The sequence below is a fragment of the Callithrix jacchus genome, chromosome 1 (assembly GCF_049354715.1).
Source record: "Callithrix jacchus isolate 240 chromosome 1, calJac240_pri, whole genome shotgun sequence".
Lineage (NCBI taxonomy): Eukaryota > Metazoa > Chordata > Mammalia > Primates > Cebidae > Callithrix > Callithrix jacchus.
The window spans coordinates 81,082,755-81,107,045 of record NC_133502.1 but is presented as its reverse complement, the minus strand read 5'-3'; the positions used below and the strand labels follow the sequence as shown (position 1 = coordinate 81,107,045).

Sequence of the window (24,291 nt, the reverse complement as noted above, 5' to 3'; positions counted from 1 at the left end):
AGTAGAGACGGGGTTTCACCACGTTGACCAGGATGGTCTCGATCTCTTGATCTCATGATCCACCCGCCTCGGCCTCCCAAAGAGCTGGGATTACAGGCTTGAGCCACTGCGCCCAGCCGACATATGCTTCTTAAAACTGGGCTTCAACAGAAACATAGAAAACAAGCAGAGCAAATGGGCAATGTAACAGAAAGATGGAAACTCTAAGAATACAATGGACTGGGTGCAGTGGCTCACGCCTGTAATCCCAACACTTTGGGAGGCCAAGGTGGGTGGATCACCTGAGGTCAGGAGTTTGAGACCAGCCTGGGCAACATGGTGAAACCCTGTCTCTACTAAAAATACAAAAATGAGCTGAGCGTGGTGGTGGGTGCCTGTATTCCCAGCTACTCAGGAGGCTGTGGCAGGAGAATCACTTGAAGCCAGGAGGCAGTGGAGGTTGCAGTTAGCCGAGACTGTGCCACTGCACTCCAGCCTGGGAGACAGAACAAGATTCCACCTCAAAAAAAAAAAAGAAAAAAAGAAAATTATATTATGGTAAATTTCTGGGGAAGGAATAAAAAAAAGAATAACAGTACTATCTTACACATGTATGCTACAAATGGTTAATGGCATCAAAATCTACTTTCAACAAAAATAAAAAACCTATGGTCCATAATCCCCTTACCTTGCGTTTGGGTCTCATTCAGAAATAGCTTTAGCTTTCTGCTCCGAAGGCCAAACACCTTGGCTGCTTCATATAGAAGGCCTTTGTGGGTGAGTCCATTCTGCCCAAGTGGGTTTTCAAGGAGTAGAGTACCCACTGTCCCCATTAAACACTCTATGGAAGAAAGAATAAACTGGATTATATCTTGAGTTCACCGTCTATCTCCAACACAGGTGGCCACTGTGGACAGCTCTAACAGGCAGTGCTGAGACCCAGCAGTGGATCCAGAAGCATGAGTGTGACTGTGGGAGATGCAGTCCTTGCAGAAACAGCCTTGAAGATTTCATAGAGGTGAAGGGGAAGGGGAAAAAGAAAAAAAAAAAAAAAAAAAAAACCTTATATAAAAGCCCAGAAGCTTGGGGAACAGATACTTAGTACACAGTCAAGTGAAGACCCCCAAAGACTTCAGTGCAAATGTGCACAATGTAGATCCTAAATTATCAGGAAAAAAATCGCTAAAATCTAGTCTGTTGAATCAGGCATGGAGGTACACAAGTTTTCAGAACATTTTCCCCCAGAAAAAAGTAAAATTAGAAATTAAAATGTTTTGGCACTTAAACAATTTGGTTGTAATTTTTGCCTCACCAATTTTTTCATTTCCTAACCACGCCAGATAGTTGAGGGTGTTTAAGCAAACACACCAAAAGAAAAGTCTGTGGATGCTCCCTAAAGCCGCGAGGGAGCCCACACTTTAAAGCAATACTTGGAAGCCTACTAGAAACATACACGTATATACAGAACCTTAATGCCCAGCACCCCACACTCTGCCTGCTGTGAGGAGGCACATACCTTGTGGCTCTGCATTCAGGAGCTGCAGGTTGACATACTGACAAAGAAGAGTACTGGAACTGTTGATCGGAGAGGGAGCCAATCCTGCAGTCACACACAGTGTTTTTCCACTAAGACCCAGTAAGTCGGTTTGGTTTTGTATTTCTAAAAAATAACAATGACAACAATTCTTTCAGGGTTAATGAAAGTTCAAAACTGAAGTCATTTAATTTTTCCTATTTATCATGTATCGTTTTACAGCAATGCTTTCCACTTAATTTCTGTTTATCAAAAGATATTGCCTTTTCTATAAAACCAGCCGTTAATGACATGTACTGGTAGGAAATCTTAATGTTGCAGAATAAACATCATAATATTCATAATCTGAAATACAGGGCTAATTGTTTTTTCTATTTTAGTATTTTCTCTTTATAATACAGGTCTTCTTAAAATTTCCTCCTATATCAGAATCTCAAGCTTCACCATGAAAAGCTTATATTAAAAAATGATAATTAGCTGGGCGCGATGGCTCACGCCTATAATCCCAGCACTTCGGGAGGCCCAGGTGGGTGGATCACGAGGTCAAGAGATAGAGACCATCCTGGTCAACATGGTGAAACCCCGTCTCTACTAAAAATACAAAAAATTAGCTGGGCATGGTGGTGCGTGCCTGTAATCCCAGCTACTCAGGAAGCTGAGGCAGGAGAATTGCCTGAACCCAGGAGGCGGAGGTTACGGTGAGCCAAGATCGCGCCATTGCACTCCAGCCTAGGTAACAAGAGCGAAACTCCGTCTCAAAAAAAAAAAAAAGATAATTACAGTCAGATGTTATTTGACTCAGGAACAGAAGTGGAAACAAGCAAGATGCACAGAACACATGCAGTATAATCTCGTTTACAGAACACTACACATTGCTTGGGGATGCAGGTACATGTAGATGATTGGTAATGGCTGTGATATAGGACAGACTCCAACTACTGAGCGGAAATGGCAGGTATGAAAGTAGGCTGAGGCATTTGCTCAAGGAACGAGGAACTTGCTGCAGCAGTGGCTACATGCTCATGCTCAGCCTAGGCCCACATGGTCTCTTCTCTCAACCACAGGTGTGGCCTTGTAGGAAGTCTTCCAGGACTGGCTGACAGAGAAAGAAAACATTTTAGGGCTTGCTGTGTAGGGCTTTACTGCACAACACGCTGTGCCATCCAAAGCAGACAAATACAGTCTTACAGCCCTGTTCTGACTGTGGGTAGCCCTGAAGAATAGTGATGGATGGAAATCCTCCCAATGGGAACAACTTCATTCAGTGCAGTTGGCTGGTCATTTTTCTCAGAAGGAGAAATAGCTAGGAGTAGATCTACACTGATTTGTGGACACTGGTCAATAGCTGGACTAAACAAGAGCAGCCAGGGGTTCAAAGAACAGAATTAGAAAACCGGTGACATGGAAGTTAAGAGGTATGTGGACAGATCTCTAAAAATGGGCAGACTATGAATGAGCATCTAAAAATGAGTGGGGCTGGGCACCGTGGCTTACACCTTGAATCCCAGCACTCTGGGAGGCAGAAAGGGGAGGACTGCTTAAGGCCAGGAGATTGAGACCAGCCTGGGCAACACAGCAAGACCTCTTCTCTATAAAAAAGAAAAGAATTAGTCAGGTATAGTGGTGTGTATCTGTAGTCCTAGCTACTTTGGAGGCTGAGGCAGGAGGATTGATTGGGCCCAGAAGTTTGAGGTTACACTGGGCTATGATTGAGCCACTGTACTCCAGCTTGAGTGACAGAGTGAGACCCTGTCTCAAAAAAAAAAAAAAAAAAAAAAAAAAATCGGTGGACATGACCTATTCACTTGCTGGCTACTTCTGCCCTTGTCCAGTGGATTGATGAACAAAGGGGCCACGAGGTTGGGAGGAATAATAACCATGGGCTCAGCAACATTACTTCCGCTCCCCAAGGCTGATTTTGCTACAGCTGCTACTGCGTATTCCACTTACCAACAGCAGGAATCATTACTGAGCTTTCAATATAGTGTTACTGTCAGGAAAGAGGAGCCAGACCTCTGATGGCAGCTTGGTTGTACTGGACCGTTAACATCATGAGAAAAGGCAGTGCTTTGGTCTTAATGGAACACACACTCCCTTTGGACAAGAATTTGCCATTGTCACCCAGAACCCAAACCCACCATCCATGAACATAGAGAGAATGTTTCATTTGCTCAATTTGTTCCTTGAGCAAATGCCCCAGCCTAGCATTGCTTCTAACAAGAGAACTCATGTTTTAGCAAACAAGTGTGGCATTATGTATTAACATATATTAGTCAATTCTTATTTTTCCACTCTCTTACTTCCTTACCATATAACAAAATATTTTAACAGGTTAACCTTATATCTCAGTAAAGTTAAAGAATAGTAAAGGGAGGAGGTATGACTCAGCTAGAAGAAAAATCAAATTACCCAAAGAAGGAAAAGGTAACTTTCTATCTTGTTTTGGGTAACGAAGCCAGCATCTTTGAAGTTGTACAAGAAAGAGTTAAAAGCATGATTTTTAATGTATTAGGGTCTTTATTTGGAAGTTAAATATGGTTTAAAGAGGTATGTATAGATGTCAAGATCACAATGGGGTGAACTATGGTGGTTTCATCCTGTATCAATGCAGCTAAGCTATAACTACTTCTCAGGTTCTCTGTCTGGCCTGGTTCTGAGTAACAGCTTCATCACAGAGAAATCTGCATAGGATTTAGAAGGCAGAAGTTTATTAATAGTCATTATGCTCACAGGCTGATAGGGGGCCTGGCACCGCTTTCTCAGGTTGCTGTGGATCTGCAGACTTGTTGGGTTAAGTGGGACAGTGCACAGCCCACGTTCCTGCCTCTACTCTTTCAGCTTCCAGGCCAGGAATGTGTGCAACTCTCTGGCAAAGTGTACCAGCAGTTTCTTCTGTAAGACACCTGCCTGTCAGTGTCAGATGTGGTTAGACAGATTTGCACTCCAGCCTGTTTTTGCTTTTCACTACTTCTTATCCTACAGTGACTTTAGGGAGAGACCTAGCTTTCCTCTGACTTACCCACCACCTTGGTGGAACCCGGTTAGAGATTTTTCTCAGACTTCCACTTGCTCTCTTTTCAGTTTCTCCCACATTGTTTTGCGTCTCCTAGCCCAACTTTAATGGATACAATAGCAAACAGTTTCCAGTGACTCCAACAATTCATAAACCAGCAGTCAATGAGAGTTCCTATTATGTAATATCCCTGACAACATTTGATTCTGTCAGATTCTTCTCGTTTTTTGCCAATCTGGTGGCAGTTAATAGTACCTCACTGTGGTGCTACCTTGCAAGTTCCTGATTACCCTTCAGATGCACCAGTTGTTACTTAGTTGGCCATTTGCATTTCTTCTTTTAAGTTATTTAAAAGTTTCTGGGCCGGGTGTGATGGCTCATGCCTGTAATCCCAGCACGTTGGGAAGCTAAGGTGGGCGGATCACCTGAGGTCAGGAGATTGAGACCAGCCTGACCAATATGGAGAAACCTCGACTCTATTAAAAATACAAAATTAGCCAGGCATGGAGGTGCATATCTGTATCCCAGCTACTTGGGAGGCTGAGGCAGGAGAATCACTTGAACCTGGGAGGCGGAGGTTGCAGTGAGCCAAGATTGCATCACTGCACTCCAGCCTGGGCAACAGAGACTCTGTCTCAAAAATTTTTTCAAAAAGTTTCTGAAAATAAGCATTCAGATTTGTAAAGTATTAGTTTTCTGAGGCTGTCATAATAAAGTCCCACAAACAGGGGGTGTGAGGGGGTGGGAAGAGCCAGGGAATAAAAATAGAAATTTACTATCTTAAAGTTCTGGAGGTCAGAAGTCCGAAATCAAAGTGTTGTCAGATGTGCTCCCTCCGAAACCTGTAGGCAAATCTTTTTTTGCCTCTTTCTAGCTTCTGGAGGCTCCTGACAATCTTTGCTGTTTCTTGACCTGTAGCTGTGTATAACTCCAATCTCTGCCTTTGTCACCACAGGGCACTTTCTCTGTGTGTCTCCATGTCTTCATATAGCCACCTTCTTATAAAAACAATAGTTGTCCTGGATTAGGGCCCATGCTACTCCAATATGACCTCACCCTAATGAATTATATCTGCAATAATCCTATTTCCAAAGGCCACATTCAGAGGTACAAGGGGTTACAACCTATCTTTTTTATCAGAGTTCACAATTCCATATATAACAGTGGGAGAATCCATCTATAATTCTTCTTCTTCTTCTTCTTCTTTTTTTTGGTGTTCTTTCTCCTTTGTTTCTTTTTTTCTTTCTTTTTTTTTTTAATTTCATTTTAGGTTTGGGGTACATGTGAAGAAGATGCAAGATTGTTGCCTAGGTATACACATGGCAGTGTGATTTGCTGCCTTCCTCCCCATCCATCACCTATATCTGGCATTTCTCCCCATGCTATCGCTCCCCAGCTCTCCACTCCGCACTGTCCCTCCCCTATATATCTATAATTCTTTTTTTTTTTTTTTTTTTGAGACAGAGTTTTGCTGTTGTTACCCAGACTGGAGTGCAATGGCACGATCTTGGCCCACCGCAACCTCCGCCTCCTGGGTTCAAGCAATTCTCCTGCCTCAGCCTCCCGAGTAGCTGGGACTACAGGTGCGCACCACCACGCCCAGCTAATTTTCGTATCTTTAGTAGAGACGGGGTTTCACCTTGTTGACCAGGATGGTCTCGATCTATTGACCTCGTGATCCACCCGCCTCGGCCTCCCAAAGTGCTGGGATTATAGGCGTGAGCCACCGTGCCCGGCCTACATCTGTAATTCTTTAAAATATTTTTCAGGTTTGCTTTATTGAGAATCCAAAGATTCTGGATTTTAGTGAGATCCAGGCATTATGTTTAATAAAGTTAAAACAAAATTCCAGGTGGCTCACACCTGGAATCTCAGCACTTTGGGAGGCCAAAGCAGTGGGACTGCTTAAGGCCCTGGGTTCAAGACCAGACTTGGCAATATAGTGTGACTTGGTCTCTCCAAAAAAATATTAAATAAAATTGGCTGGGCGCGATGGCTCAAGCCTGTAATCCCAGCACTTTGGGAGGCCCAGGTGGGTGGATCATGAGGTCAAGAGATCGAGACCACCCTGGTCAACATGGTGAAACCCCGTCTCTACTAAAAATACAAAAAATTAGCTGGGCACGGTGGCATGTGCCTGTAATCCCAGCTACTCGGGAGGCTGAGGCAGGAGAATCGCCTGAACCCAGGAGGCGGAGGTTGCGGTGAGCCGAGATCGCACCATTACACTCCAGCCTGGGTAACAAGAACAAAACTCCGTCTCAAATAAATAAATAAATAAATAAAATTAGCCACGCATGGTGGTGGATGCCGGTAGTCTCAGTTACTTGGAAGGTCAAGGCAGGAGGATTACTTGAGCCCAGGAGGTTTGGGCTGCAGTGAGCTATGATTGCATCGCTGTCCTGCAGCATGGGTGACAGAGTGACACCCTGTCTCAAAAACAAAAACCTCACCAGGGAGGACTCTGAAGCCTGAAGTCCACCAGCTGGTAAACAGGTGAGGGGGAGGATTAGAGCCATCAAGTCCGGGATTTTCAGTCACATCACACTGTGAGGAAGCATGGACACTGCAGGCAGGCCCTGCTGAAGAGCTGGGCCCTAACTCAAGATTAGGAAAAATGCAAAAGGTGTGTAGTACAACTGACAGCAAATTAAGACCTTCGCCTCAAGTCAAAACACAGGCTCCTCTCACTTTCCACATACCTGTTTCATTATGGAAGACAGCCAGGTCTGTTTTTCTCACACCAAAAATGCTACTGACGACACTCTTCAGTTTTAAAAGGTCCAACCTATTATCACCTTTTGGATTTTCCAGAAGCAATACTCCGCCTAAAAAGTCACAAAAATAACACATCAGACAAGTAAAACTAAAAAGAAAATGTTAAATTTGGAGGAAAAAGGATACAAAGGGGTTAATGTCCTCATTTTTTTCTAAATATATACTATATATTTTTCCAAATATATACTATATATATCTATATATATATCTCTCTATCTCCACACTTGGTATGTTTTGACAATCCTTGGTCGATATGGTCTTGTCTTTTTCTAGGTACAAATCTTTGTATTTATGATTCTCATTTTTCTTTTTTGAGATGGAGTTTCACTCTCGTTACCCAGGCTGGAGTGCAATGGCACGATCTCGGCTCACCGCACCCTCCGTCTCCTGTGTTCAAGCAATTCTCCTTCCTCAGCCTCCCGAGTAGCTGGGACTACAGGCGCTCACCACCATGCCCAGCTAATTTTTGTATTTTTAATAGAGGCGGGGTTTCACCTTGTTGACCAGTAGGGTCTCGATCTCTTGACCTCATGATCTACCTGCCTCAGCCTCCCAAAATACTGGGATTATAGGTGTGAGCCACCGTGCCCGTCCCAATTCTCATTTTTCATTTTGTGCCCATTGTAAATCCCCATGGGTTAGGTTGGTTAAAAATACCATCTGGCCCCTGCTGTTGATTTATTCTGCACCTTAGATTCATGTACAGATATTTACTTTATTAATATGTTTGGACATTTTGAGTTAATTGTATAGCCAAATGCATGTAGAGAGATATCCTGGGGCCCTTTGCCCAATTTCCCCCAATAGCGACATTTTACAAAACTACAGTATATATCACAAACAGCACACTGACACTGATGCAATCCACCAATCCTATTCAGATCACCTCAGTTTTACTTTTACTCACTGGGGCATGTGTACATGTGGGTATGTTTAGTTCTATGCAATTTTATCACTCTTATAAAATCCTGTACCCATCACCATCATTAAGATACACAGCAGTTCTGTAGCCACAAGAATCTTTGTGCTGCCTTTTTTTTTTTTTTTTTGAGACAGAGTTTTGCTGTTGTTACCCATACTGGAGTGCAATGGCACGATCTCAGCTCACCGCAAACTCCGCCTTCTGGGTTCAAGCAATTCAGTTACTCAGCCTCCCGAGTAACTGGGACTACAGGCACACACCACCATGCCCAGCTAATTTTTGTATTTTTAGTAGAGACGGGGTTTCACCTTGTTGACCAGGATAATCTTGATCTCTTGACCTTGTGATCCACCCGCCTCGGCCTCCCAAAGTGCTGGGATTATAGGTGTGAGCCACCGCGCCCGGCCCTGTGCTGCCTTTTAATATCCACACCCAATGCCCTTTCAGGCCCATTCCCTCCTTAACCCCTGGCAAATAAGTCTCCATTTCTATAATTTTATCATTTAAAACATGTTATATAACTGCGATCATAAAGTATGGAATGTCTTGGGACTTTTTTCAGTTGGCATCAATTTCTTTTCTTTTTGAGATGGAGTTTAGCTCTGTAACTCACTGCAACCTCTGCCTCCCAGATTCAAGCAATTCTCATGTCTTGGCCTCCCATGTAGCTGGGATTACAGGTACCCACCAACACACCTGGCTAATTTTTGCATTTTTTCAGTAGAGATGGGGTTTCACCATTGTTGGCCAGGCTGATCGTCCTGACCTCAGCTGGCACCAATTTATACATATTAAAATAAGTTGCTGTGCTAATAGTTGTTCCTTTTTATTATTACTGTGTTATGTGCTATGATATGGCTATACCAGTTTGTTTGACCATTTACCTGCTGAAGAATATCTGGGTTGTCTACATTTTGGAGATAATATGAATACAAGTACTATATACATTCATGTGGCATGAACGTAAGTTTTCAGTAGTCTCTGGGATAAACACATAGGAGTGCAACTGTTGAGTCATTTAGAAAGCACATATTTAGTTTCCTGACAATGTCAAACTATTTTCCAGAGTGGCCACGCTGTTCTATATTCCTACCAGCAATGTATGAGAGGCAGCATTTGGTGCTGTCACTATTTTTAATTTTAGTCATTCTGAGGTGTCTAGTAAGACTACAATGTGATTTCAGCTTGCATTTTCCTAATGGCTAATGACATTAAATATTGTCATGTACATTTCTGTCATTTATATATTCCCTTTGGTAAATGTCTGTTCATATCTCTACCCTATTTTCTAATTTGATTTTTCTTCACTGTTGAGATTTAAAGATCTTTATATATTCTAGATACGCCCTTTGTCAATTATTTATAAAGATTTTCTCCCAGCCTATAGCTTGTTTTTCATCCTTTTACAGGATATTTAGAGCAAAACCTAAATTTTCATTTAGTTCCACATATCACTTCCCTTTTATGTTCAGTGCTTTTGTGTCAAGGCTTTAAAACTCTGTTTAATGTTGAAATGAAAAATCTTAAGACTTTTCCAAAAATACTAGTGTGTTTTATATTATAGTACCTGGTACATGGCTAGTTTTCTAATGAAAGCTATGAAGTCTGCTTGTCTGTGTTTATATATGCCTGTGCATGTAGGTATGTCACATATGTGTTAATTTTCTACTTCCAGATGGTACTGTCAAAAGTTAATTCATGAAATATTTCTATTTAATTGGTTTAAAGAAAAATAAGCACTTAACATAAATTAAGTATTCTCTCAGCAATATGGAAACTAACAGAAATTATTTTCAAGTTCACGTGACTTGGGTAAGAATATATAATGTAGATATATACAACTTTAAAATCCTACCAGGGTTTACTATCAAATAAGTTTATGTTACCTCCACTAGAAGTTTATGAACAAATGTGCATGTGGATGGCAGTATCCATTACTTTATGTTTATTGAGCACAACAATAAAACAAAAAATCTCAACTACTTTTTAGGATTCTTGTTTTTGTAAAGACTGCTGAACATACACATGCTGTAAAAGTAGCTAACAGAGAAATCACTTGATAGCTAGCTTTGTTTTGTGTTATGTCTACTTAAAAATTAGCTCCCCACTGGCAATTTACATCCTTGGTGTTTTGCTAATTTAGATGACTATTCATTGGATATGCAGGTATTATCCAAATAAGAGAAAATACTGAAGCGTTAATAGCTGAACATAAATTATGCTATGAGGAAGCATATGTTCCTACTAATTTGATTCATAGATTTGCCAATCTATAGAATGCTGATGTGACAGTTCAAACTAGAGAAAGAGAAATGACTCTATATGTGAGGAAAAAATATGGTTTTGGTAAGGTGAATCTATTACGTATGAAGGATGTATGTTCATTAAGAGAAAAAGACTAATTTTTGTCTTAAAGCAGAATGACTTGTTTCACAATAAGAGGAAGGAGGAATTTAATCCAAAACAGAATGGATATAAGAAAGCTATAGTAGGTTTGTGGAAGAGAAATCTTGGAAAAGGAATTTAATGAATTTCTAAGTTATCAAAATAATGAGCCTTAATATCAAAGGTCTTTGATATTTTTTACTAACTTCCCAAAATCAAACTCTAAATTTAAGTCTCCCTCGAGCTAACTTTGGGAGCTTCCAGAGGGCCCCTAAAATATCTCAAAACAATTTTCTTTCATCATGAAGAGAAACAATAAATAAGTTACACTTATTTGATTATGTTACATCTGCATGGGAAGAACTGCCAAATAAGAAATAATGCTTAACCTTCTTTGAGTTATATTTGTACAGATGTATTACTAATGTGTTCCAGAAACTGTGTGAAACTCCTAGAAATGATAGGTCTAATGTTATCAGTCACAATTCTAGTTACCTTAAAATGGTATACACCACAGAACTCAACTTCCTTGTCAATAGCAACACTACTATAGTGAACTCTCATCAGATATTTAACCATGGCCATTTAAAATCTTGTCATCCACAAATATTTGTTTTACTCTGATACTTTCCTGAAAGTCATTGTAAGCAACTACAAATCTGAAGTGTTTCATCTTTGAGGACACGCAATGGAAAGGACTCTGACAAGTACAGGTTTATGTTAAGATCACACCACTGGATTGGGTAAGAATTCCCAGAACTCTAGTGAAGTAATTAACTAATTCATAATGCTGTCACAATGGCAATGACATTTCAACCTGAGTTTTGGAGGGTATACTCAAACCACAACAGGATAGAAAAGACATTTTTACTGTATTGAATCTTCCAATCCATAAACACATCTCTCTACTTATTTAGATTTTGTCTGAATTTTTTCGTCACTGTTTTGTAGTTTTTGGTATACAAGTCCTAACATATTTTATTTAGTTTTCATTTTTTTTGGAGACAAGGTCTCACTCTCTGGCCCAGGCTGGAGTACAGTGGCATGATCATGGCTCACTGCCGCCTGTATCTCCCAGGCTCAAGTGATCTTCCCACCTCAGCATCCCAAGCAGCTGAGACTAAAGGTAACCACCACCACACTTGGCTGGTTTATTTCTTGTAGAGATGGGGTCTCACTTTGTTGCCCAGGCTAGTCTTGAACTCCTGGATTAAAGTAATCCTCCCGCCTAAACCTTCTAAAGTGCTGGGATTACAAGCATGAACCACCACACCTGGCCTGGCATATTTTTTTAAGTGACTATAAATGAAACCATATTTTAAATGTCACTGTCCACTTGTTCACTGCTAGTACGGATTGCTAGTATGAAATAAAAATCATTTTTGTATGTTTATCTTTTATCCTGTGACTCTAAGTTCTTTTGCTTTTTTATAAGCAGTATCATTTATATTCAATTACTTTGGAAACCCAATTAAAGGGTACAGAAAAAGGCCAAACATTTAAAAATAACAGATTTAAAGATGATTTGTAGTTTTCCCTCATAATATGAATGTTTTCAGTAGTACAGTAAATTGCAAAACATATCAAATCATATTAAGGCAGAGGACCAAGCTGTGGCTGCATTTAAAGGTATTCCTAGGAAAATAATCTAGGAGTTGGGAGCCCTTCTTCCCAAGTATCTGGTCAACTGACCCAGGAATGGGCAGTCCTGGAGTCACCAGATGGGAGAATAGGCCCTTACCTATCTTATCATCATGCTGCGGGCCCTCTGTGAATAGAATACTGACCTTGTTTACATTACTGACACACACTCGGTGACTATCTCACTGATTCCTTCTACAGGGCCACCTGAGACAGCCAGGATGTTGGCAGTGATGGACCAGCTCAATGCCATACAACATCACTGAAGTTGCACAGCAGTACAGGGAACCATGTACTGTCTGAGACATCATCACAGGTCTAAATAAATACACAATCACCATGGGAGCAGCTGGCATGGGAAGACCAATATGGTGATCCCAGGTTGCATCAGTTTCAAGAAAACAAAAAAAGTAAGCTCATATTGACTGAAACCTTTTTTTTTTTTGAGACAGAGTTTCATTCTTGTTGCTAGAGTACAGTGGCGTAATCTCGTCTCACTGCAACCTCCACCTCCCAGGTTCAAGTCATTCTCCCGCCTTAGCCACCCAAGTAGCTGCGATTGCAGGTGCCCACCACTATGCCTAATTTTTTGTATTTGTTAGTAGATGGGGATTCACCATGCTGGCCAGGCTAGGCTGGTCTCAAATTCCTGACCTCAAGTTTTCTGCCCGCCTCTGCTCCCAGAGTGCTGGGATTTCAGGCATGAGTCACTGTGCCTGGCCTATTTATTTGCGTGTCTGTATGTAGATTCCTTATGATTTCCCATTGGGGCAGCTTTATTCCTTTATCTGTATGCCTTTTATTTCCTTTTCTTGCCTTGGTCCACTGGCTAGAACTTCCAGTACAATGTCGAATATGAGTTGTGATTGCCTTGTTCCTGATTTTAGTAGAAAGAATTCAGGCTTTCCCCATTAGGTATAATGGTAGCTATAGGATTTCTGTAAAATGCTGATTTATCCAGTCTACAAAGGTCTCCTCTCTTCCCATTTTTGTGAGGATTTTCATCACAAATGGGTGTTGAATTTCATCAAATGCTTTTTCTGAATCAACTGCTGTAGTCATGCAATCTTTTAGTTTGATAAAATGATAATTACATTGATTTTTAAATATTGTATCAGCCTTGCATCCCTGGAATAAATCCCACTTGGTGTTGATGCATAATTCTTTGTACATATAGCTCAATTCTACCTAATAATTTATTGGTAAGAATTTTATATTTACGTTCACAAGGAATATCTGTTTTTTCTTTTTTGTTTTTGAGATGGAGTCTTCCTGTTGTTGACCTAGGTTGGAGTGCAATGGCACAATATTGGGCTCACTGCAACTTCTCACGCCTAGGTTCCAGCAATTCTCCCGCCTCAGCCTCCTGAGTAGCTGAGATTATAGGCGCCCCCCACCCAACATCCTGCTAATTTTTGTATTTTTAGTACAGATGAGGTTTCACCATGTTGGTCAGGCTGGTCTTGAACTCCTGACCTCAGGTGATCCACCTGCCTCAGCCTCCCAAAGTGCTGCGATCACAGGTGTGAGCCATGGTGCTTGACCTATCATTTTCTTAACACTGTCTTTATCTGGTTTTGATACTGGGGTAATAACCACATAAAATGAGTAACATGTTCCTTCCTCTTATATTTTCTGGATGAATCTATGTAGAACTGGTGTTAATTCTGGTAAGAATTCTCCAGTGAAACTGGGCATGGACATTAATTTAGAGATTTAAAATTATGAATTCAGTCTCCTTAATAATTACAGGGCCATTAAAATAATCTATTGCATATCATGTGAGTTGTAGTAGTTTGTGCTTTTTAAAAACAGGGTTCATTTCAGGCCAGGCACAGCGGCTCACACCTGTAATCCCAGCACCTTGGGAGGCGAAGAATGGCAGATCACTTGAGGCCAGGAGTTTGAGACGGGCGTGGCCAACAGGGTGAAACCCTATCTCTACAAAAAACACAAAAATTAACCAGGTATGGTGTCGCACACCTGTAATTCTAGCTACTTGGGAGGCTGATGCACGAGAATTGCTTGAACCCAGGAGGTGGAGGTTGCAGTGAGCTGAGATTGCACCACTCTGCACGCCAGCCTGGGAGACAAAGTGAGACCCTGTCTGAAAAAAAAAAAAAAATTGGGTCACTTCAAGTTGTCAGACTTACATATGCAGATTTATTCACAGTATTTGCATATCTCTTTGATTTCTGCAGTCTGTATTGATCATTTTTTTTATTCCTGATATGCAACTGTGTCTTCTTTCTCTTTATTAGTCTCACTACAGATTAATTTTGACGAATTTTTTGGTAAGAACCAGATTTTTGTATCATTTTCTCTTGTTTTCCTATTTTTTCTGTTGAGACGGAATTTTGCTCTTCTTACCCAGGCTGGAGTGCAATGGCGCAATCTCAGCTCACCGCAACCTCCACCTCCTGGGTTCAGGCAATTCTCCTGCCTTAGCCTCCTGTGTAGCTGGGATTACAGGCATGCGCCACCATGCCCAGCTAATTTTTTGTATTTTTAGTAGAGACAGGGTTTCACCATGTTGACCAGGATGGTCTCGCTCTCTCGACCTTGTGATCCAACCACCTCGGCCTCCCAAAGTGCTGGGATTACAGGCTTGAGCCACCGTGCCCGGCCCTCATTTTCCTATTTTCAATTGCACTGATTTATTCTCTTATTTTTATGTCTTTCCTTCTTACTTTGCATTTATTTTATTTTATTTTTTTCTGATCTAGTTTCTTGAGTTTAGACATTATGATTTAAAACCATATTTCTTACAGTTTTTAGTGCAACAGATTTCCCTCGTAGGACTGCTTTAGCCACATGCCACATACTTTGATGTCGTATCTTCCTTTTCACTCAGTTCTATGTTTTTTTCCTCTTGAGACTTCTTCCCTAATCACAGATAATGTATGTTGTTTATTCCTGAGAGTGTGGAGATTTTCCTTTTATTGTTCTACTACTAATTGTTTGATTCTACTGTTATCAGGGAGCACACTCTGATTTCAACTCTACTAACTGGTCGAGGTTTGTTTTATGGCCCAGGTTATACTGTATCTAAGTTCTGTGAGAGCTTGAAAATAATTTATATTCTGCTATTTTTGGGTGAGGTGTTCTAAGTGGTCTATCAATTACTGAAAAAGGTATGCTGAAGTCTCCAACTATAGTTGTGGATTTGTCTATTTCTTCTTTAATGTCTGTATCTTTTTATTTCATGTATTTTGTAGCTCCTTTGTTAGATGCATATAAGTTTAGGATCACTCTGTTTTCTTTGTGTATTGACATGTCTATCATTATTTAATGCCCCTGGTTATTTTCTCTGTTCTGAAGTCTGTTTCATCTAATACAAACATGACCAGCCCTGCTTCTTTTCATTAATGTTTGCATAGTATATATTTTTCTAACCTTTTACTTTCAACTCACTTGTATTATTATATTTGAAGTTTCTTACAGACAGCATATATTTGGCTAATGTGTTTTTAATAACTCTGCTCATCTTTTGTTTGTTCTGAAACAGTGTCTCGCACTCCGTCACCCAGGCTGGAGGGCAGTATTGCCTCACCACAACCTCAACCTCCTAGGTTCAGGTGGTTGTCCTCCCTCAGCCTCCCAAGTAGCTGGGTCTACAGGCACCTGACACCATGCCTGGCTAATCTTTTTATTTTTAGTAGAGGTGGGGTTTCATCATGTTGGCCAGGCTTGTCTTGAACTCCTGACCTCAGTTGATCTGCCCATCTTGGCCTCCCAAACTGCTGGAATTACAGGCATGAGCCACTGCATCTGGTGTATTTGTTCTGATTGTTCTCTCCTAGCTTCTTGTGGGTTGCTGATATAGTTTGGATGTTTGTCCCCTCCAAATCAATGTTGAAAAGTGGCGCTTAGTAGGAGGTGTTTGGGTCACTGGGGCAGATCCTTCATGAATGGCTTGGTGGCCTTGCTGCAGTAATGAGTTCTCACTCTGTTCATGTGATAGCTGGTTGTTTCAAAGAGCCTGGCTTCTATCTTGCTCCCTCTCTCATCATGTGATATACTTGCTCCCACTTCACCTTCTGTAAAGCAGAGTAAAAGCTTCTTGAGGTCCCTACCAGAAGCAGATGCTGGTGCCATGCTTCTTGTACATCCTGCAGAACTGTGAGCCAAATAAACTTTTCTTCTTTACAAACTATCCAGCCTCAGGTATTCCTTTATAGCAATGAAAAATGGACTAGCCCAGTTAAACATTTTAGAATTCAATTTTCCATTTTTCTAGGGTTTTATATGTATCCTGTGGTATAGTCTTTTCTTACTGGTAACTCCAAGTAGTACCTAATATAAACATAACTTCCTAAGGTTCATTGGTCTCAGTATTTTACCAGTTTGTGATAAATGTAGAAACCTGGTCTCCTTTGTAACTGTCTTAACTATTACTTGTTCAGTAAGTCCTTACTTAATGTTGCTGGTAGGTTCTTGGAAACATGACTTTAAGCAGAATGATGTACTGTATAATAAACCAACTTTACCACAGGAGTTACATTCCCATGGCACACAGTACATCCTCTCACTTAAAATTGCAGGACCCAAGAACCCACTGATGATGTTGAAGCCTCAGTGTACATACACAGAGAAACACATCAAAAAATGATACAGTGCTTGGTGCACCCATGAGAGGACTGAAAGTCTATTGAACTACCCTCTAATTTGATTTCCCATTATTCCTTCCTGGTGTGTCTAAATTCCCACTTTTATTATTTCCTTTCTGTGTTAAGAACTTCCTGTAGCTACTCTTTTAGGACTGGTCTGCTGGCAACAAATTCTTAGTTTTCTTTCATTTGAGAATGTCTTGATTTTCCCATCATCCTGAAAGATATGTCTGATTGATACAGAATTCTTGGTAGACAATACTTATCTTTCAGCACTTGAAAAATGCCACCTTTTCATTTTCTGGCCTCTGTAGTTCCTAATGATAAACCCAGTATCATTTGAATTGTTCTTCCCCTCTAAATTAGGTGTTATATCTCTTTCACTGCATATAAGACATTTTTTTTGTCTTCGGTTTTCAGAAGTTTGATTATGATGTATGTTGACATGGATTCTTTTGGGTTTACCCTGTTTGGGTTTCACGCATACCTTTACTGACACTGCAAAGGAGGTGCTGGTAGTATGTGGCCTCATTGCTGCCATGCATTTGTGAATGGGAGGGATGCCTTGTTACTGCCCAAAGGGGATAGAAATTCAGGCCTCCCATGTGGCCTCAACTGATACCACTGGGCAGAGGGGCTCATTACTGTTCCACTAGGATGACCCAGCTCCCTACTTGGTCTTCTCTGATACCCCTGTGACAGCGGAGAGGTCTTCAGCTTGTCAATAGTGAAGTCCAGGCTCCCTACTTGGCTTTTGCTGGTATGGGTGGTGGTGGGACCATAGTTTTTTCTATGGTGTCTGCCTAGAGTAGAGCAGTTATTGTCTAAAAATATTTCGGCTCACTGTGATCTCCACATCCCAGGTTCAAGCAATTCTCATGCCTCAGCCTCCCAGGTAGCTGAGATTACAGGTGCCCGGCACCACACCTGGTTACTTATTGTATTTTTAGTAGAGATGGGCTTTTACCATGTTGGTCAGGCTGGTCTCGAACTCCTGACCTCAAGTAATCTACCCGCCTTGGCCTCCCAAAATGCTGGGATTACAGGCATGAGTCACGGAACTTGGCCTTCATTTTTTTTTTTTAAATTGAGGCAGGGTCTTATCATGTTGGCCAGTTTAGTCTTGAACTCTTGGCCTCAAGTAATCCTCTCACCTCGGCTTCCAAAAGTGGTAGGATTACAGGAATGAGCCACTGCATCTCACCTAGTGAATTCATTTTGATGATAATTAAGAGGAAAAAGTTATCTATTAAATACTTTTTCCAATTCCCTTAAAAACATCCAAAATTTTTTTTGGTTGTTTTTTCACATCCACAGGTTTAACTAAGAAACAGTCATACAAAGCATGGATTTACACTTACCTTGTTCACTGCCATTTGCACAAATGTTAAGATTGACATAAGCACAAGCAGGACCAGGAAGGGAAGATCCTCTGGTAAGTGTAATTTCCAGTTCAGATCCCTTCAACTGAGCACAGGAGAACATATGGCTGAGTAACTGCGGCACCTGACTGCCATGTGCCACACCATCATGTAACACAGTGACTTCTCAATAACAACAAAGGCTGTATACAACTGAGAACAAATTCAATCTCATTATTCAAAGAGTCAAAAGCTACAATGTATATCCCATTTTTTCTCCTTTAATTCTGCTCTCTTAAAAATATATGCTCACTTAAAAAAAAAGTAAAAAAAGTAACACATTATACAAAACAGAAAATGAAACTACACTATAACTCGCCTCACTGAAAAGATAAACAGCCATGGTCAGCCCCTTCTTGTCTTGTCCTACTTGTCCCATAGAAAGAATGAGACAGGAGAAAATAATTAAATAAGTGACTGAGACATATTTTAAATGAACTACCTTTTTTTTTTTTTTTTTCCGGAGACAGGGTCTTGCTCTGTCATCTAGGCAGTGATGTGATCTTGGCTCATTGCAAACCCCACCTCCTGTGTTCAAATGATTCTCCTGCCTCAGCCTGCCCAGTAGCTGTGATTACAGGCATGAGCCACTGTGCCTGGCCTAAATGATCTACTTATAAGTTATAAGCCAGTATCTGCCCTACCTTAATATGTGACTTTCAGAAGTATATCTAAAATTCCTAGATATAACAATAGAAAATGCTATTGTGATTTTTCTTTTTTTGTATTTTAATTTTATGGAGAACCCACTACCAGAAGAATTAAATGTTTTTCAAGCCAACTGCTGTTTACTTTTAATGATAATTACCAGAATCCACACACTGACTTTGCCAGTTTTAGAAAAACAGGCCCACATAGCCATTTTATTTCTGGGCAAAGCTCATCTACTCTCCTGGCTACCTTCCTCAAGAGAAAAGTTGTGAGAACAGTTCTGCCTCCTATCCCCCCTCCATCTTGTCTCAGCTTCCACTCTCTAGCTCTATCCACTACTGTCCAGAGCAATACTTCAAGACTGAGTGCTGTGCCAACCTCTACTGGGGGAAAGAATATCAACATGTGAGTACATAAAATAAACCTAATCAGAAATATTTTAGCAGTTCAGCGGAGCTCAGTACTCACCTGTGTTTTTTCTTGAATAAGGATTTCATCTGGTGGAGGAACTGGATATGGTTTTAAGGGAGCCTTTATGGTGGCAAATATGAACTCTGTGTGGCTTTCAATAATGTTATTCAGATATCTTCCTTCAGACTTCGCGTTGTAATACACTGTGATTTCATCAGTTGGAACCAGATGGCACTGAAAGCACACACAGAAAATTTTAAAAGGAAAGTACATTCTACTAATCAGAACTTAAAGATGGTACCGTTAAATAAGGCTACAGATCCCATACTGAATCATCATGGAAGGGCAATCACCGGTCCCTCCCTGCTGGGTGATCTATGAGACTAACTGCACTGCAGTACAGGATTACCTTTGTGTCCTTTCCCCAACTCTTTGGGGATAGGGCATGTTTCTTTTCCTGCCACAATCAGTGCCTCATGAATGTTGAAACCAAGAAATAACTCAGAACACACTTAACACATTTCTGAACTGATTCCCAGTGGGACGGACAAAACCACGATTCCAAACGCTCCCCGTGCAGATGGTCCCTGAGACCCTCTGTGGGGGAGAGACGTCCACCATTACCGAGGCAACCCGCCCCTACTGAGATACACGCCCACTGCTGACGCAGCCTGCCATTGCCGAGGCAACGCGCTACAACAGAGAGACTCCGCCGCAGGGCGTAGCCCCGTAGCCCGTGGCGGAGACTGCAGCAGAAGAGCAGAGCCTGCAGCAACAGGGCGAACCACAAAACAGCAGGGCGGAGCCTCGGCAGGCAAACAGTGACTAGACTGCCTCCTAGCTGGGCAGGACACTGCAACGGACATCCAAAAATAAAGCCCGAACCCCCCAACACAGAGCATTTGAGAAAAAAAGGGTTTTTTTATGAGCTCTGTTGCAGCAGAATCAAACATAGCAGCCTAACAGCCCTGAATGAACAACAGAGCTCACAGCTCAGCAATTGAGCTCCTATAAAGTACAGACTCTCCTCAAGCAGCTCCCTGACCCCTCTTCATCCAAAAGACTGACATTTGGCAGGCATCATCCTGGGACAAAGATAGCAGAAAAAGAAACTGGTAGCATCCCTCACTGTGCCAGAGCTGCTATAGGTGCACCCCAGACAAGCAGGGCCTGAAGTGGACCTCAGCAGCCATACAGCGAAGGGGCTAGACCGGTAGAAGGAAAACCAAGTAACAGAAATACTTCATCATCAACAATCTGGGTGTCCCCTCAGAGACCCAATCGAAAAGTCAGCAACGACCCAGACGACAGGTGGATAAATCCACAAAGATGGGAAGAAACCAGTGCAAAAAGGAGGAAAACACCCGACACCAGAACACCTCGCCTCCTAGAAAGGACCAAAACTTCTCACCAGCAAGTTCCCTAGCTGTGACGAAATGACGGAATTAGACTTCAGAAGGTAGATAATGAGACACTTTTGTGAGCTAAAAGAACATGTATTAAATCAATGCAAAGAAACTAAGAACCTTGAAAAAAGATTTGAAAAAAGATTTGAGGAAATGATAACAAGAATGGATAACTTAGAGAGGAATATGAATGAATTAAAGGAGCTGAAAAACACAATACGAGAACTTCGCGAAGCATGCACAAGTTTCAATAGCCGAATTGACCAAGCAGAAGAAACAATATCTGAAGTCGAAGACCAACTCAATGAAATAAAATGAGAAACCAAGATTAGAGAAAAAAAGCGCAAAAAGGAATGAACAAAGTCTCCAAGAAATGTGGGACTATGTGAAAAGACCTAACCTACGTTTGATAGGTGTACCAGAAGGGGACGAAGAGAATGAATCCAAGCTGGAAAATACTCTTCAGGACATCATCCAGGAAAATTTCCCCCACCTAGCAAGACAGGCCAACACTCAAATGCAGGAAATACAGAGAACACCACAAAGATATTCCGCAAGAAGAGCAACCCCAAGGCACATAATCGTCAGATTCAACAAGGTTGAAATAAAGGAGAATATACTAAGGGCAGCCAGAGAGAAAGGTCGGGTCACCCACAAAGGGAAGTCCATCAGACTCACAGCAGATCTCTCGGCAGAAACACTACAAGCCAGAAGAGAGTGGGGACCAATATTCAACATTCTTAAAGAAAAGAACTTTCAACCCAGAATTTCATATCCAGCCAAAATGAGCTTCAGAAGTGAAGGAAAAATAAAATCCTTTGCAAACAAGCCAGTACTCAGAGATTTTGTCACCACCAGGCCTGCTTTACAAGAGCTCCTGAAAGAGGCACTACACATAGAAAATAACAACCAGTACCAGCCATTCCAAAATCACACTAAATGCTAAAGAGCATCAACATAATGAAGAATCTACAACAACTAACGGGCAAAACAGCCACTTAGCATCAAAATGGCAGTATCAAATTCACACATAACAATATTAACCCTAAATGTAAATGGACTAAATGCACCAATCAAAAGACACAGACTGGCACATTGGATAAAAATCCAAAACCCATCAGTGTGCTGTATCCAGGAAACCCATCTCACATGCAAGAATACACAAAGGCTCAAAATAAAGGGATGGAGGAAGATGTACCAAGCAAATGGAGAGCAAAAAAAAGCAGGAGTTGCAATTCTCATCTCTGATAAAATAGACTTTAAAGCAACAAAGATCAAAAGAGACAAAGAAGGCCATTACATAATGTTAAACGGATCGGTACAACAAGAAGAGCTAACGATCCTGAACATATATGGCCCTAATGCAGGAGTACCCAGATACATAAGGCAAGTTCTTAATGACTTACAAAGAGACTTAGACTCCCACACAATAATAGTGGGAGACTTTAACACTCCACTGTCAATATTAGACAGATCAACCAGACAGAAATCAACAAGGATATCCAGGGCTTGAACTAGGACATGGAGCAAGCAAACCTGATAGACATTTACAGAACTCTCCACCCCAAATCCACAGAATACACATTCTTCTCAGCACCACATCACACATACTCTAAAATTGACCACATAGTTGGAAGTAAAGCACTGCTCAGCAAATGCAAAACAACTGAAATCATAACAAACAGCCTCTCAGACCATAGTGCAATCAAGATAGAACTCAGAATTCAGAAACCAACCCAGAACCGCACAGCTTCATGGAAACTGAACAACTGGCTCTTGAATGTTGACTGGGTAAACAATGAAATGAAGACAGAAATAAAGAAGTTCTTCAAAACCAATGAGGACAAAGACACAACATGCCAGAATCTCTGGGACACATTTAAAGCAGTCTCTAGAGGAAAATATATAGCAATAAGTGCCCATATGAGGAGAATGGAGAGATCCAAAATTGACACCCTATCGTCAAAATTGAAAGAGCTAGAGGAGCAAGATCAAAAAAACTCAAAACCTAGCAGAAGACAAGAAATAACTAAGATCAGAGCTGAACTGAAGGAGATTGAGACATGAAAAACCCTTCAAAAAATCAATAAACCAAGAGCTGGTTTTTGGAAAAGATCAACGAAATAGACAGACCACTAGCCAGATTGATTAAAAATAAAGAGAGAACAACCAAATAGATGCAATAAAAAATGATAAAGGGGAAATCACCACAGATTCCACAGAAATTCAAACCATCATCAGAGAATATTACAAACAACTCTATGCACATAAACTAGTAAACCTGGAAGAAATGGATAAATTCCTGGACTCCTGTGTCCTCCCAAGCCTAAACCAGGAGGAAGCTGAAACTATGAATAGACCAATAACAAGGTCTGAAGTCGAGGCAGCAATTAAGAGCCTACCACACAAAAAAAGCCCAGGTCCAGACGGGTTCACAGCTGAATTCTACCAGACACACAAAGAGGAGCAGGTACCATTCCTTCTAAAACGATTCCAAATAATCCAAAAAGAGGGAAGCCTTCCCAAATCATTTTACAAGACCAACATCATCCTGATACCAAAACCCGGCAGAGACCCAACAAGAAAAGAAAACTTCAGGCCAATATCCATGATGAACATAGATGCAAAAATCTTCAATGAAATATTGGCAAGCCGACTGCAACAGCACATCAAAAAGCTTATCCACCATGATCAAGTAGGATTCATCCCGGGGATGCAAGGCTGGTTCAACATACGCAAGTCTATAAACGTAATTCACCACATAAACAGAACGAAAAACAAAAACCACATGATTATCTCAATTGATGCAGCCAATATCATACTGAATGGGCAAAAACTGGAAGCATTCCCTTTAAATTCTGGCACTAGACAACGATGCCCTCTCTCACCACTCCTATTCAATATAGTACTGGAAGTTCTAGCCAGAGCAATCAGGCAAGAAAAAGAAATAAAGGGTATTCAAATAGGAAAGGTGGAAGCCAAATTGTCTCTATTTGCAGACGACATGATAGTATACCTAGAAGACCCCGTTGCCTCAGCCCAAAAACTCCTGAAACTGATAAGCAACTTCAGCAAAGTCTCAGGATATAAAATCAATGTGCAAAAATCACAAGCATTCGTCTATACCAATAACAGACTTAAAGAAAGCCAAATCAAGAACGAACTGCCATTCACAATTGCTACAAAAAGAATAAAATACCTTGGAATACAACTTACAAGGAACGTAAGGGACCTCTTCAAGGAGAACTACAAACCACTGCTCAACGAAATCAGAGAGGACACAAACAGATGGAGAAACATTCCATGTTCATGGTTAGGAAGAATTAATATCGTGAAAATGGCTATACTGCCCAAAGTAATTTACAGAATCAACGCTATCCCCATCAAGCTACCATTGACTTTCTTCACAGAACTGGAAAAAACCACCATGAACTTCATATGGAACCAAAAGAGAGCCCGCATAGCCAAGTCAATTCTAAGTAAAAAGAACACAGCGGGGGGCATCACACTACCGGATTTCAAACTATACTACAAGGCTAC

The 24,291-nt window shown here is 41.1% G+C and overlaps 1 protein-coding gene across 8 annotated transcripts in view; it reads right to left on the bottom strand.

Moving 5' to 3' along the window:
• IARS1 (isoleucyl-tRNA synthetase 1) overlaps positions 1–24,291 on the bottom strand; it is an 84,154-nt gene that overhangs the window by 5,671 nt on the left and 54,192 nt on the right. For all 8 annotated transcript variants that reach the window (XM_078365977.1, XM_035301265.3, XM_035301254.3 and 5 more), the window contains 5 exons: positions 19,403–19,579; positions 18,224–18,329; positions 7,229–7,354; positions 1,496–1,639; positions 668–820 (listed from right to left, as the gene is read on the bottom strand). In XM_078365977.1, coding sequence (XP_078222103.1) covers positions 668–820; positions 1,496–1,639; positions 7,229–7,354; positions 18,224–18,329; positions 19,403–19,579 — 706 coding nt within the window. The remainder of the gene's footprint in view (positions 1–667; positions 821–1,495; positions 1,640–7,228; positions 7,355–18,223; positions 18,330–19,402; positions 19,580–24,291) is intronic.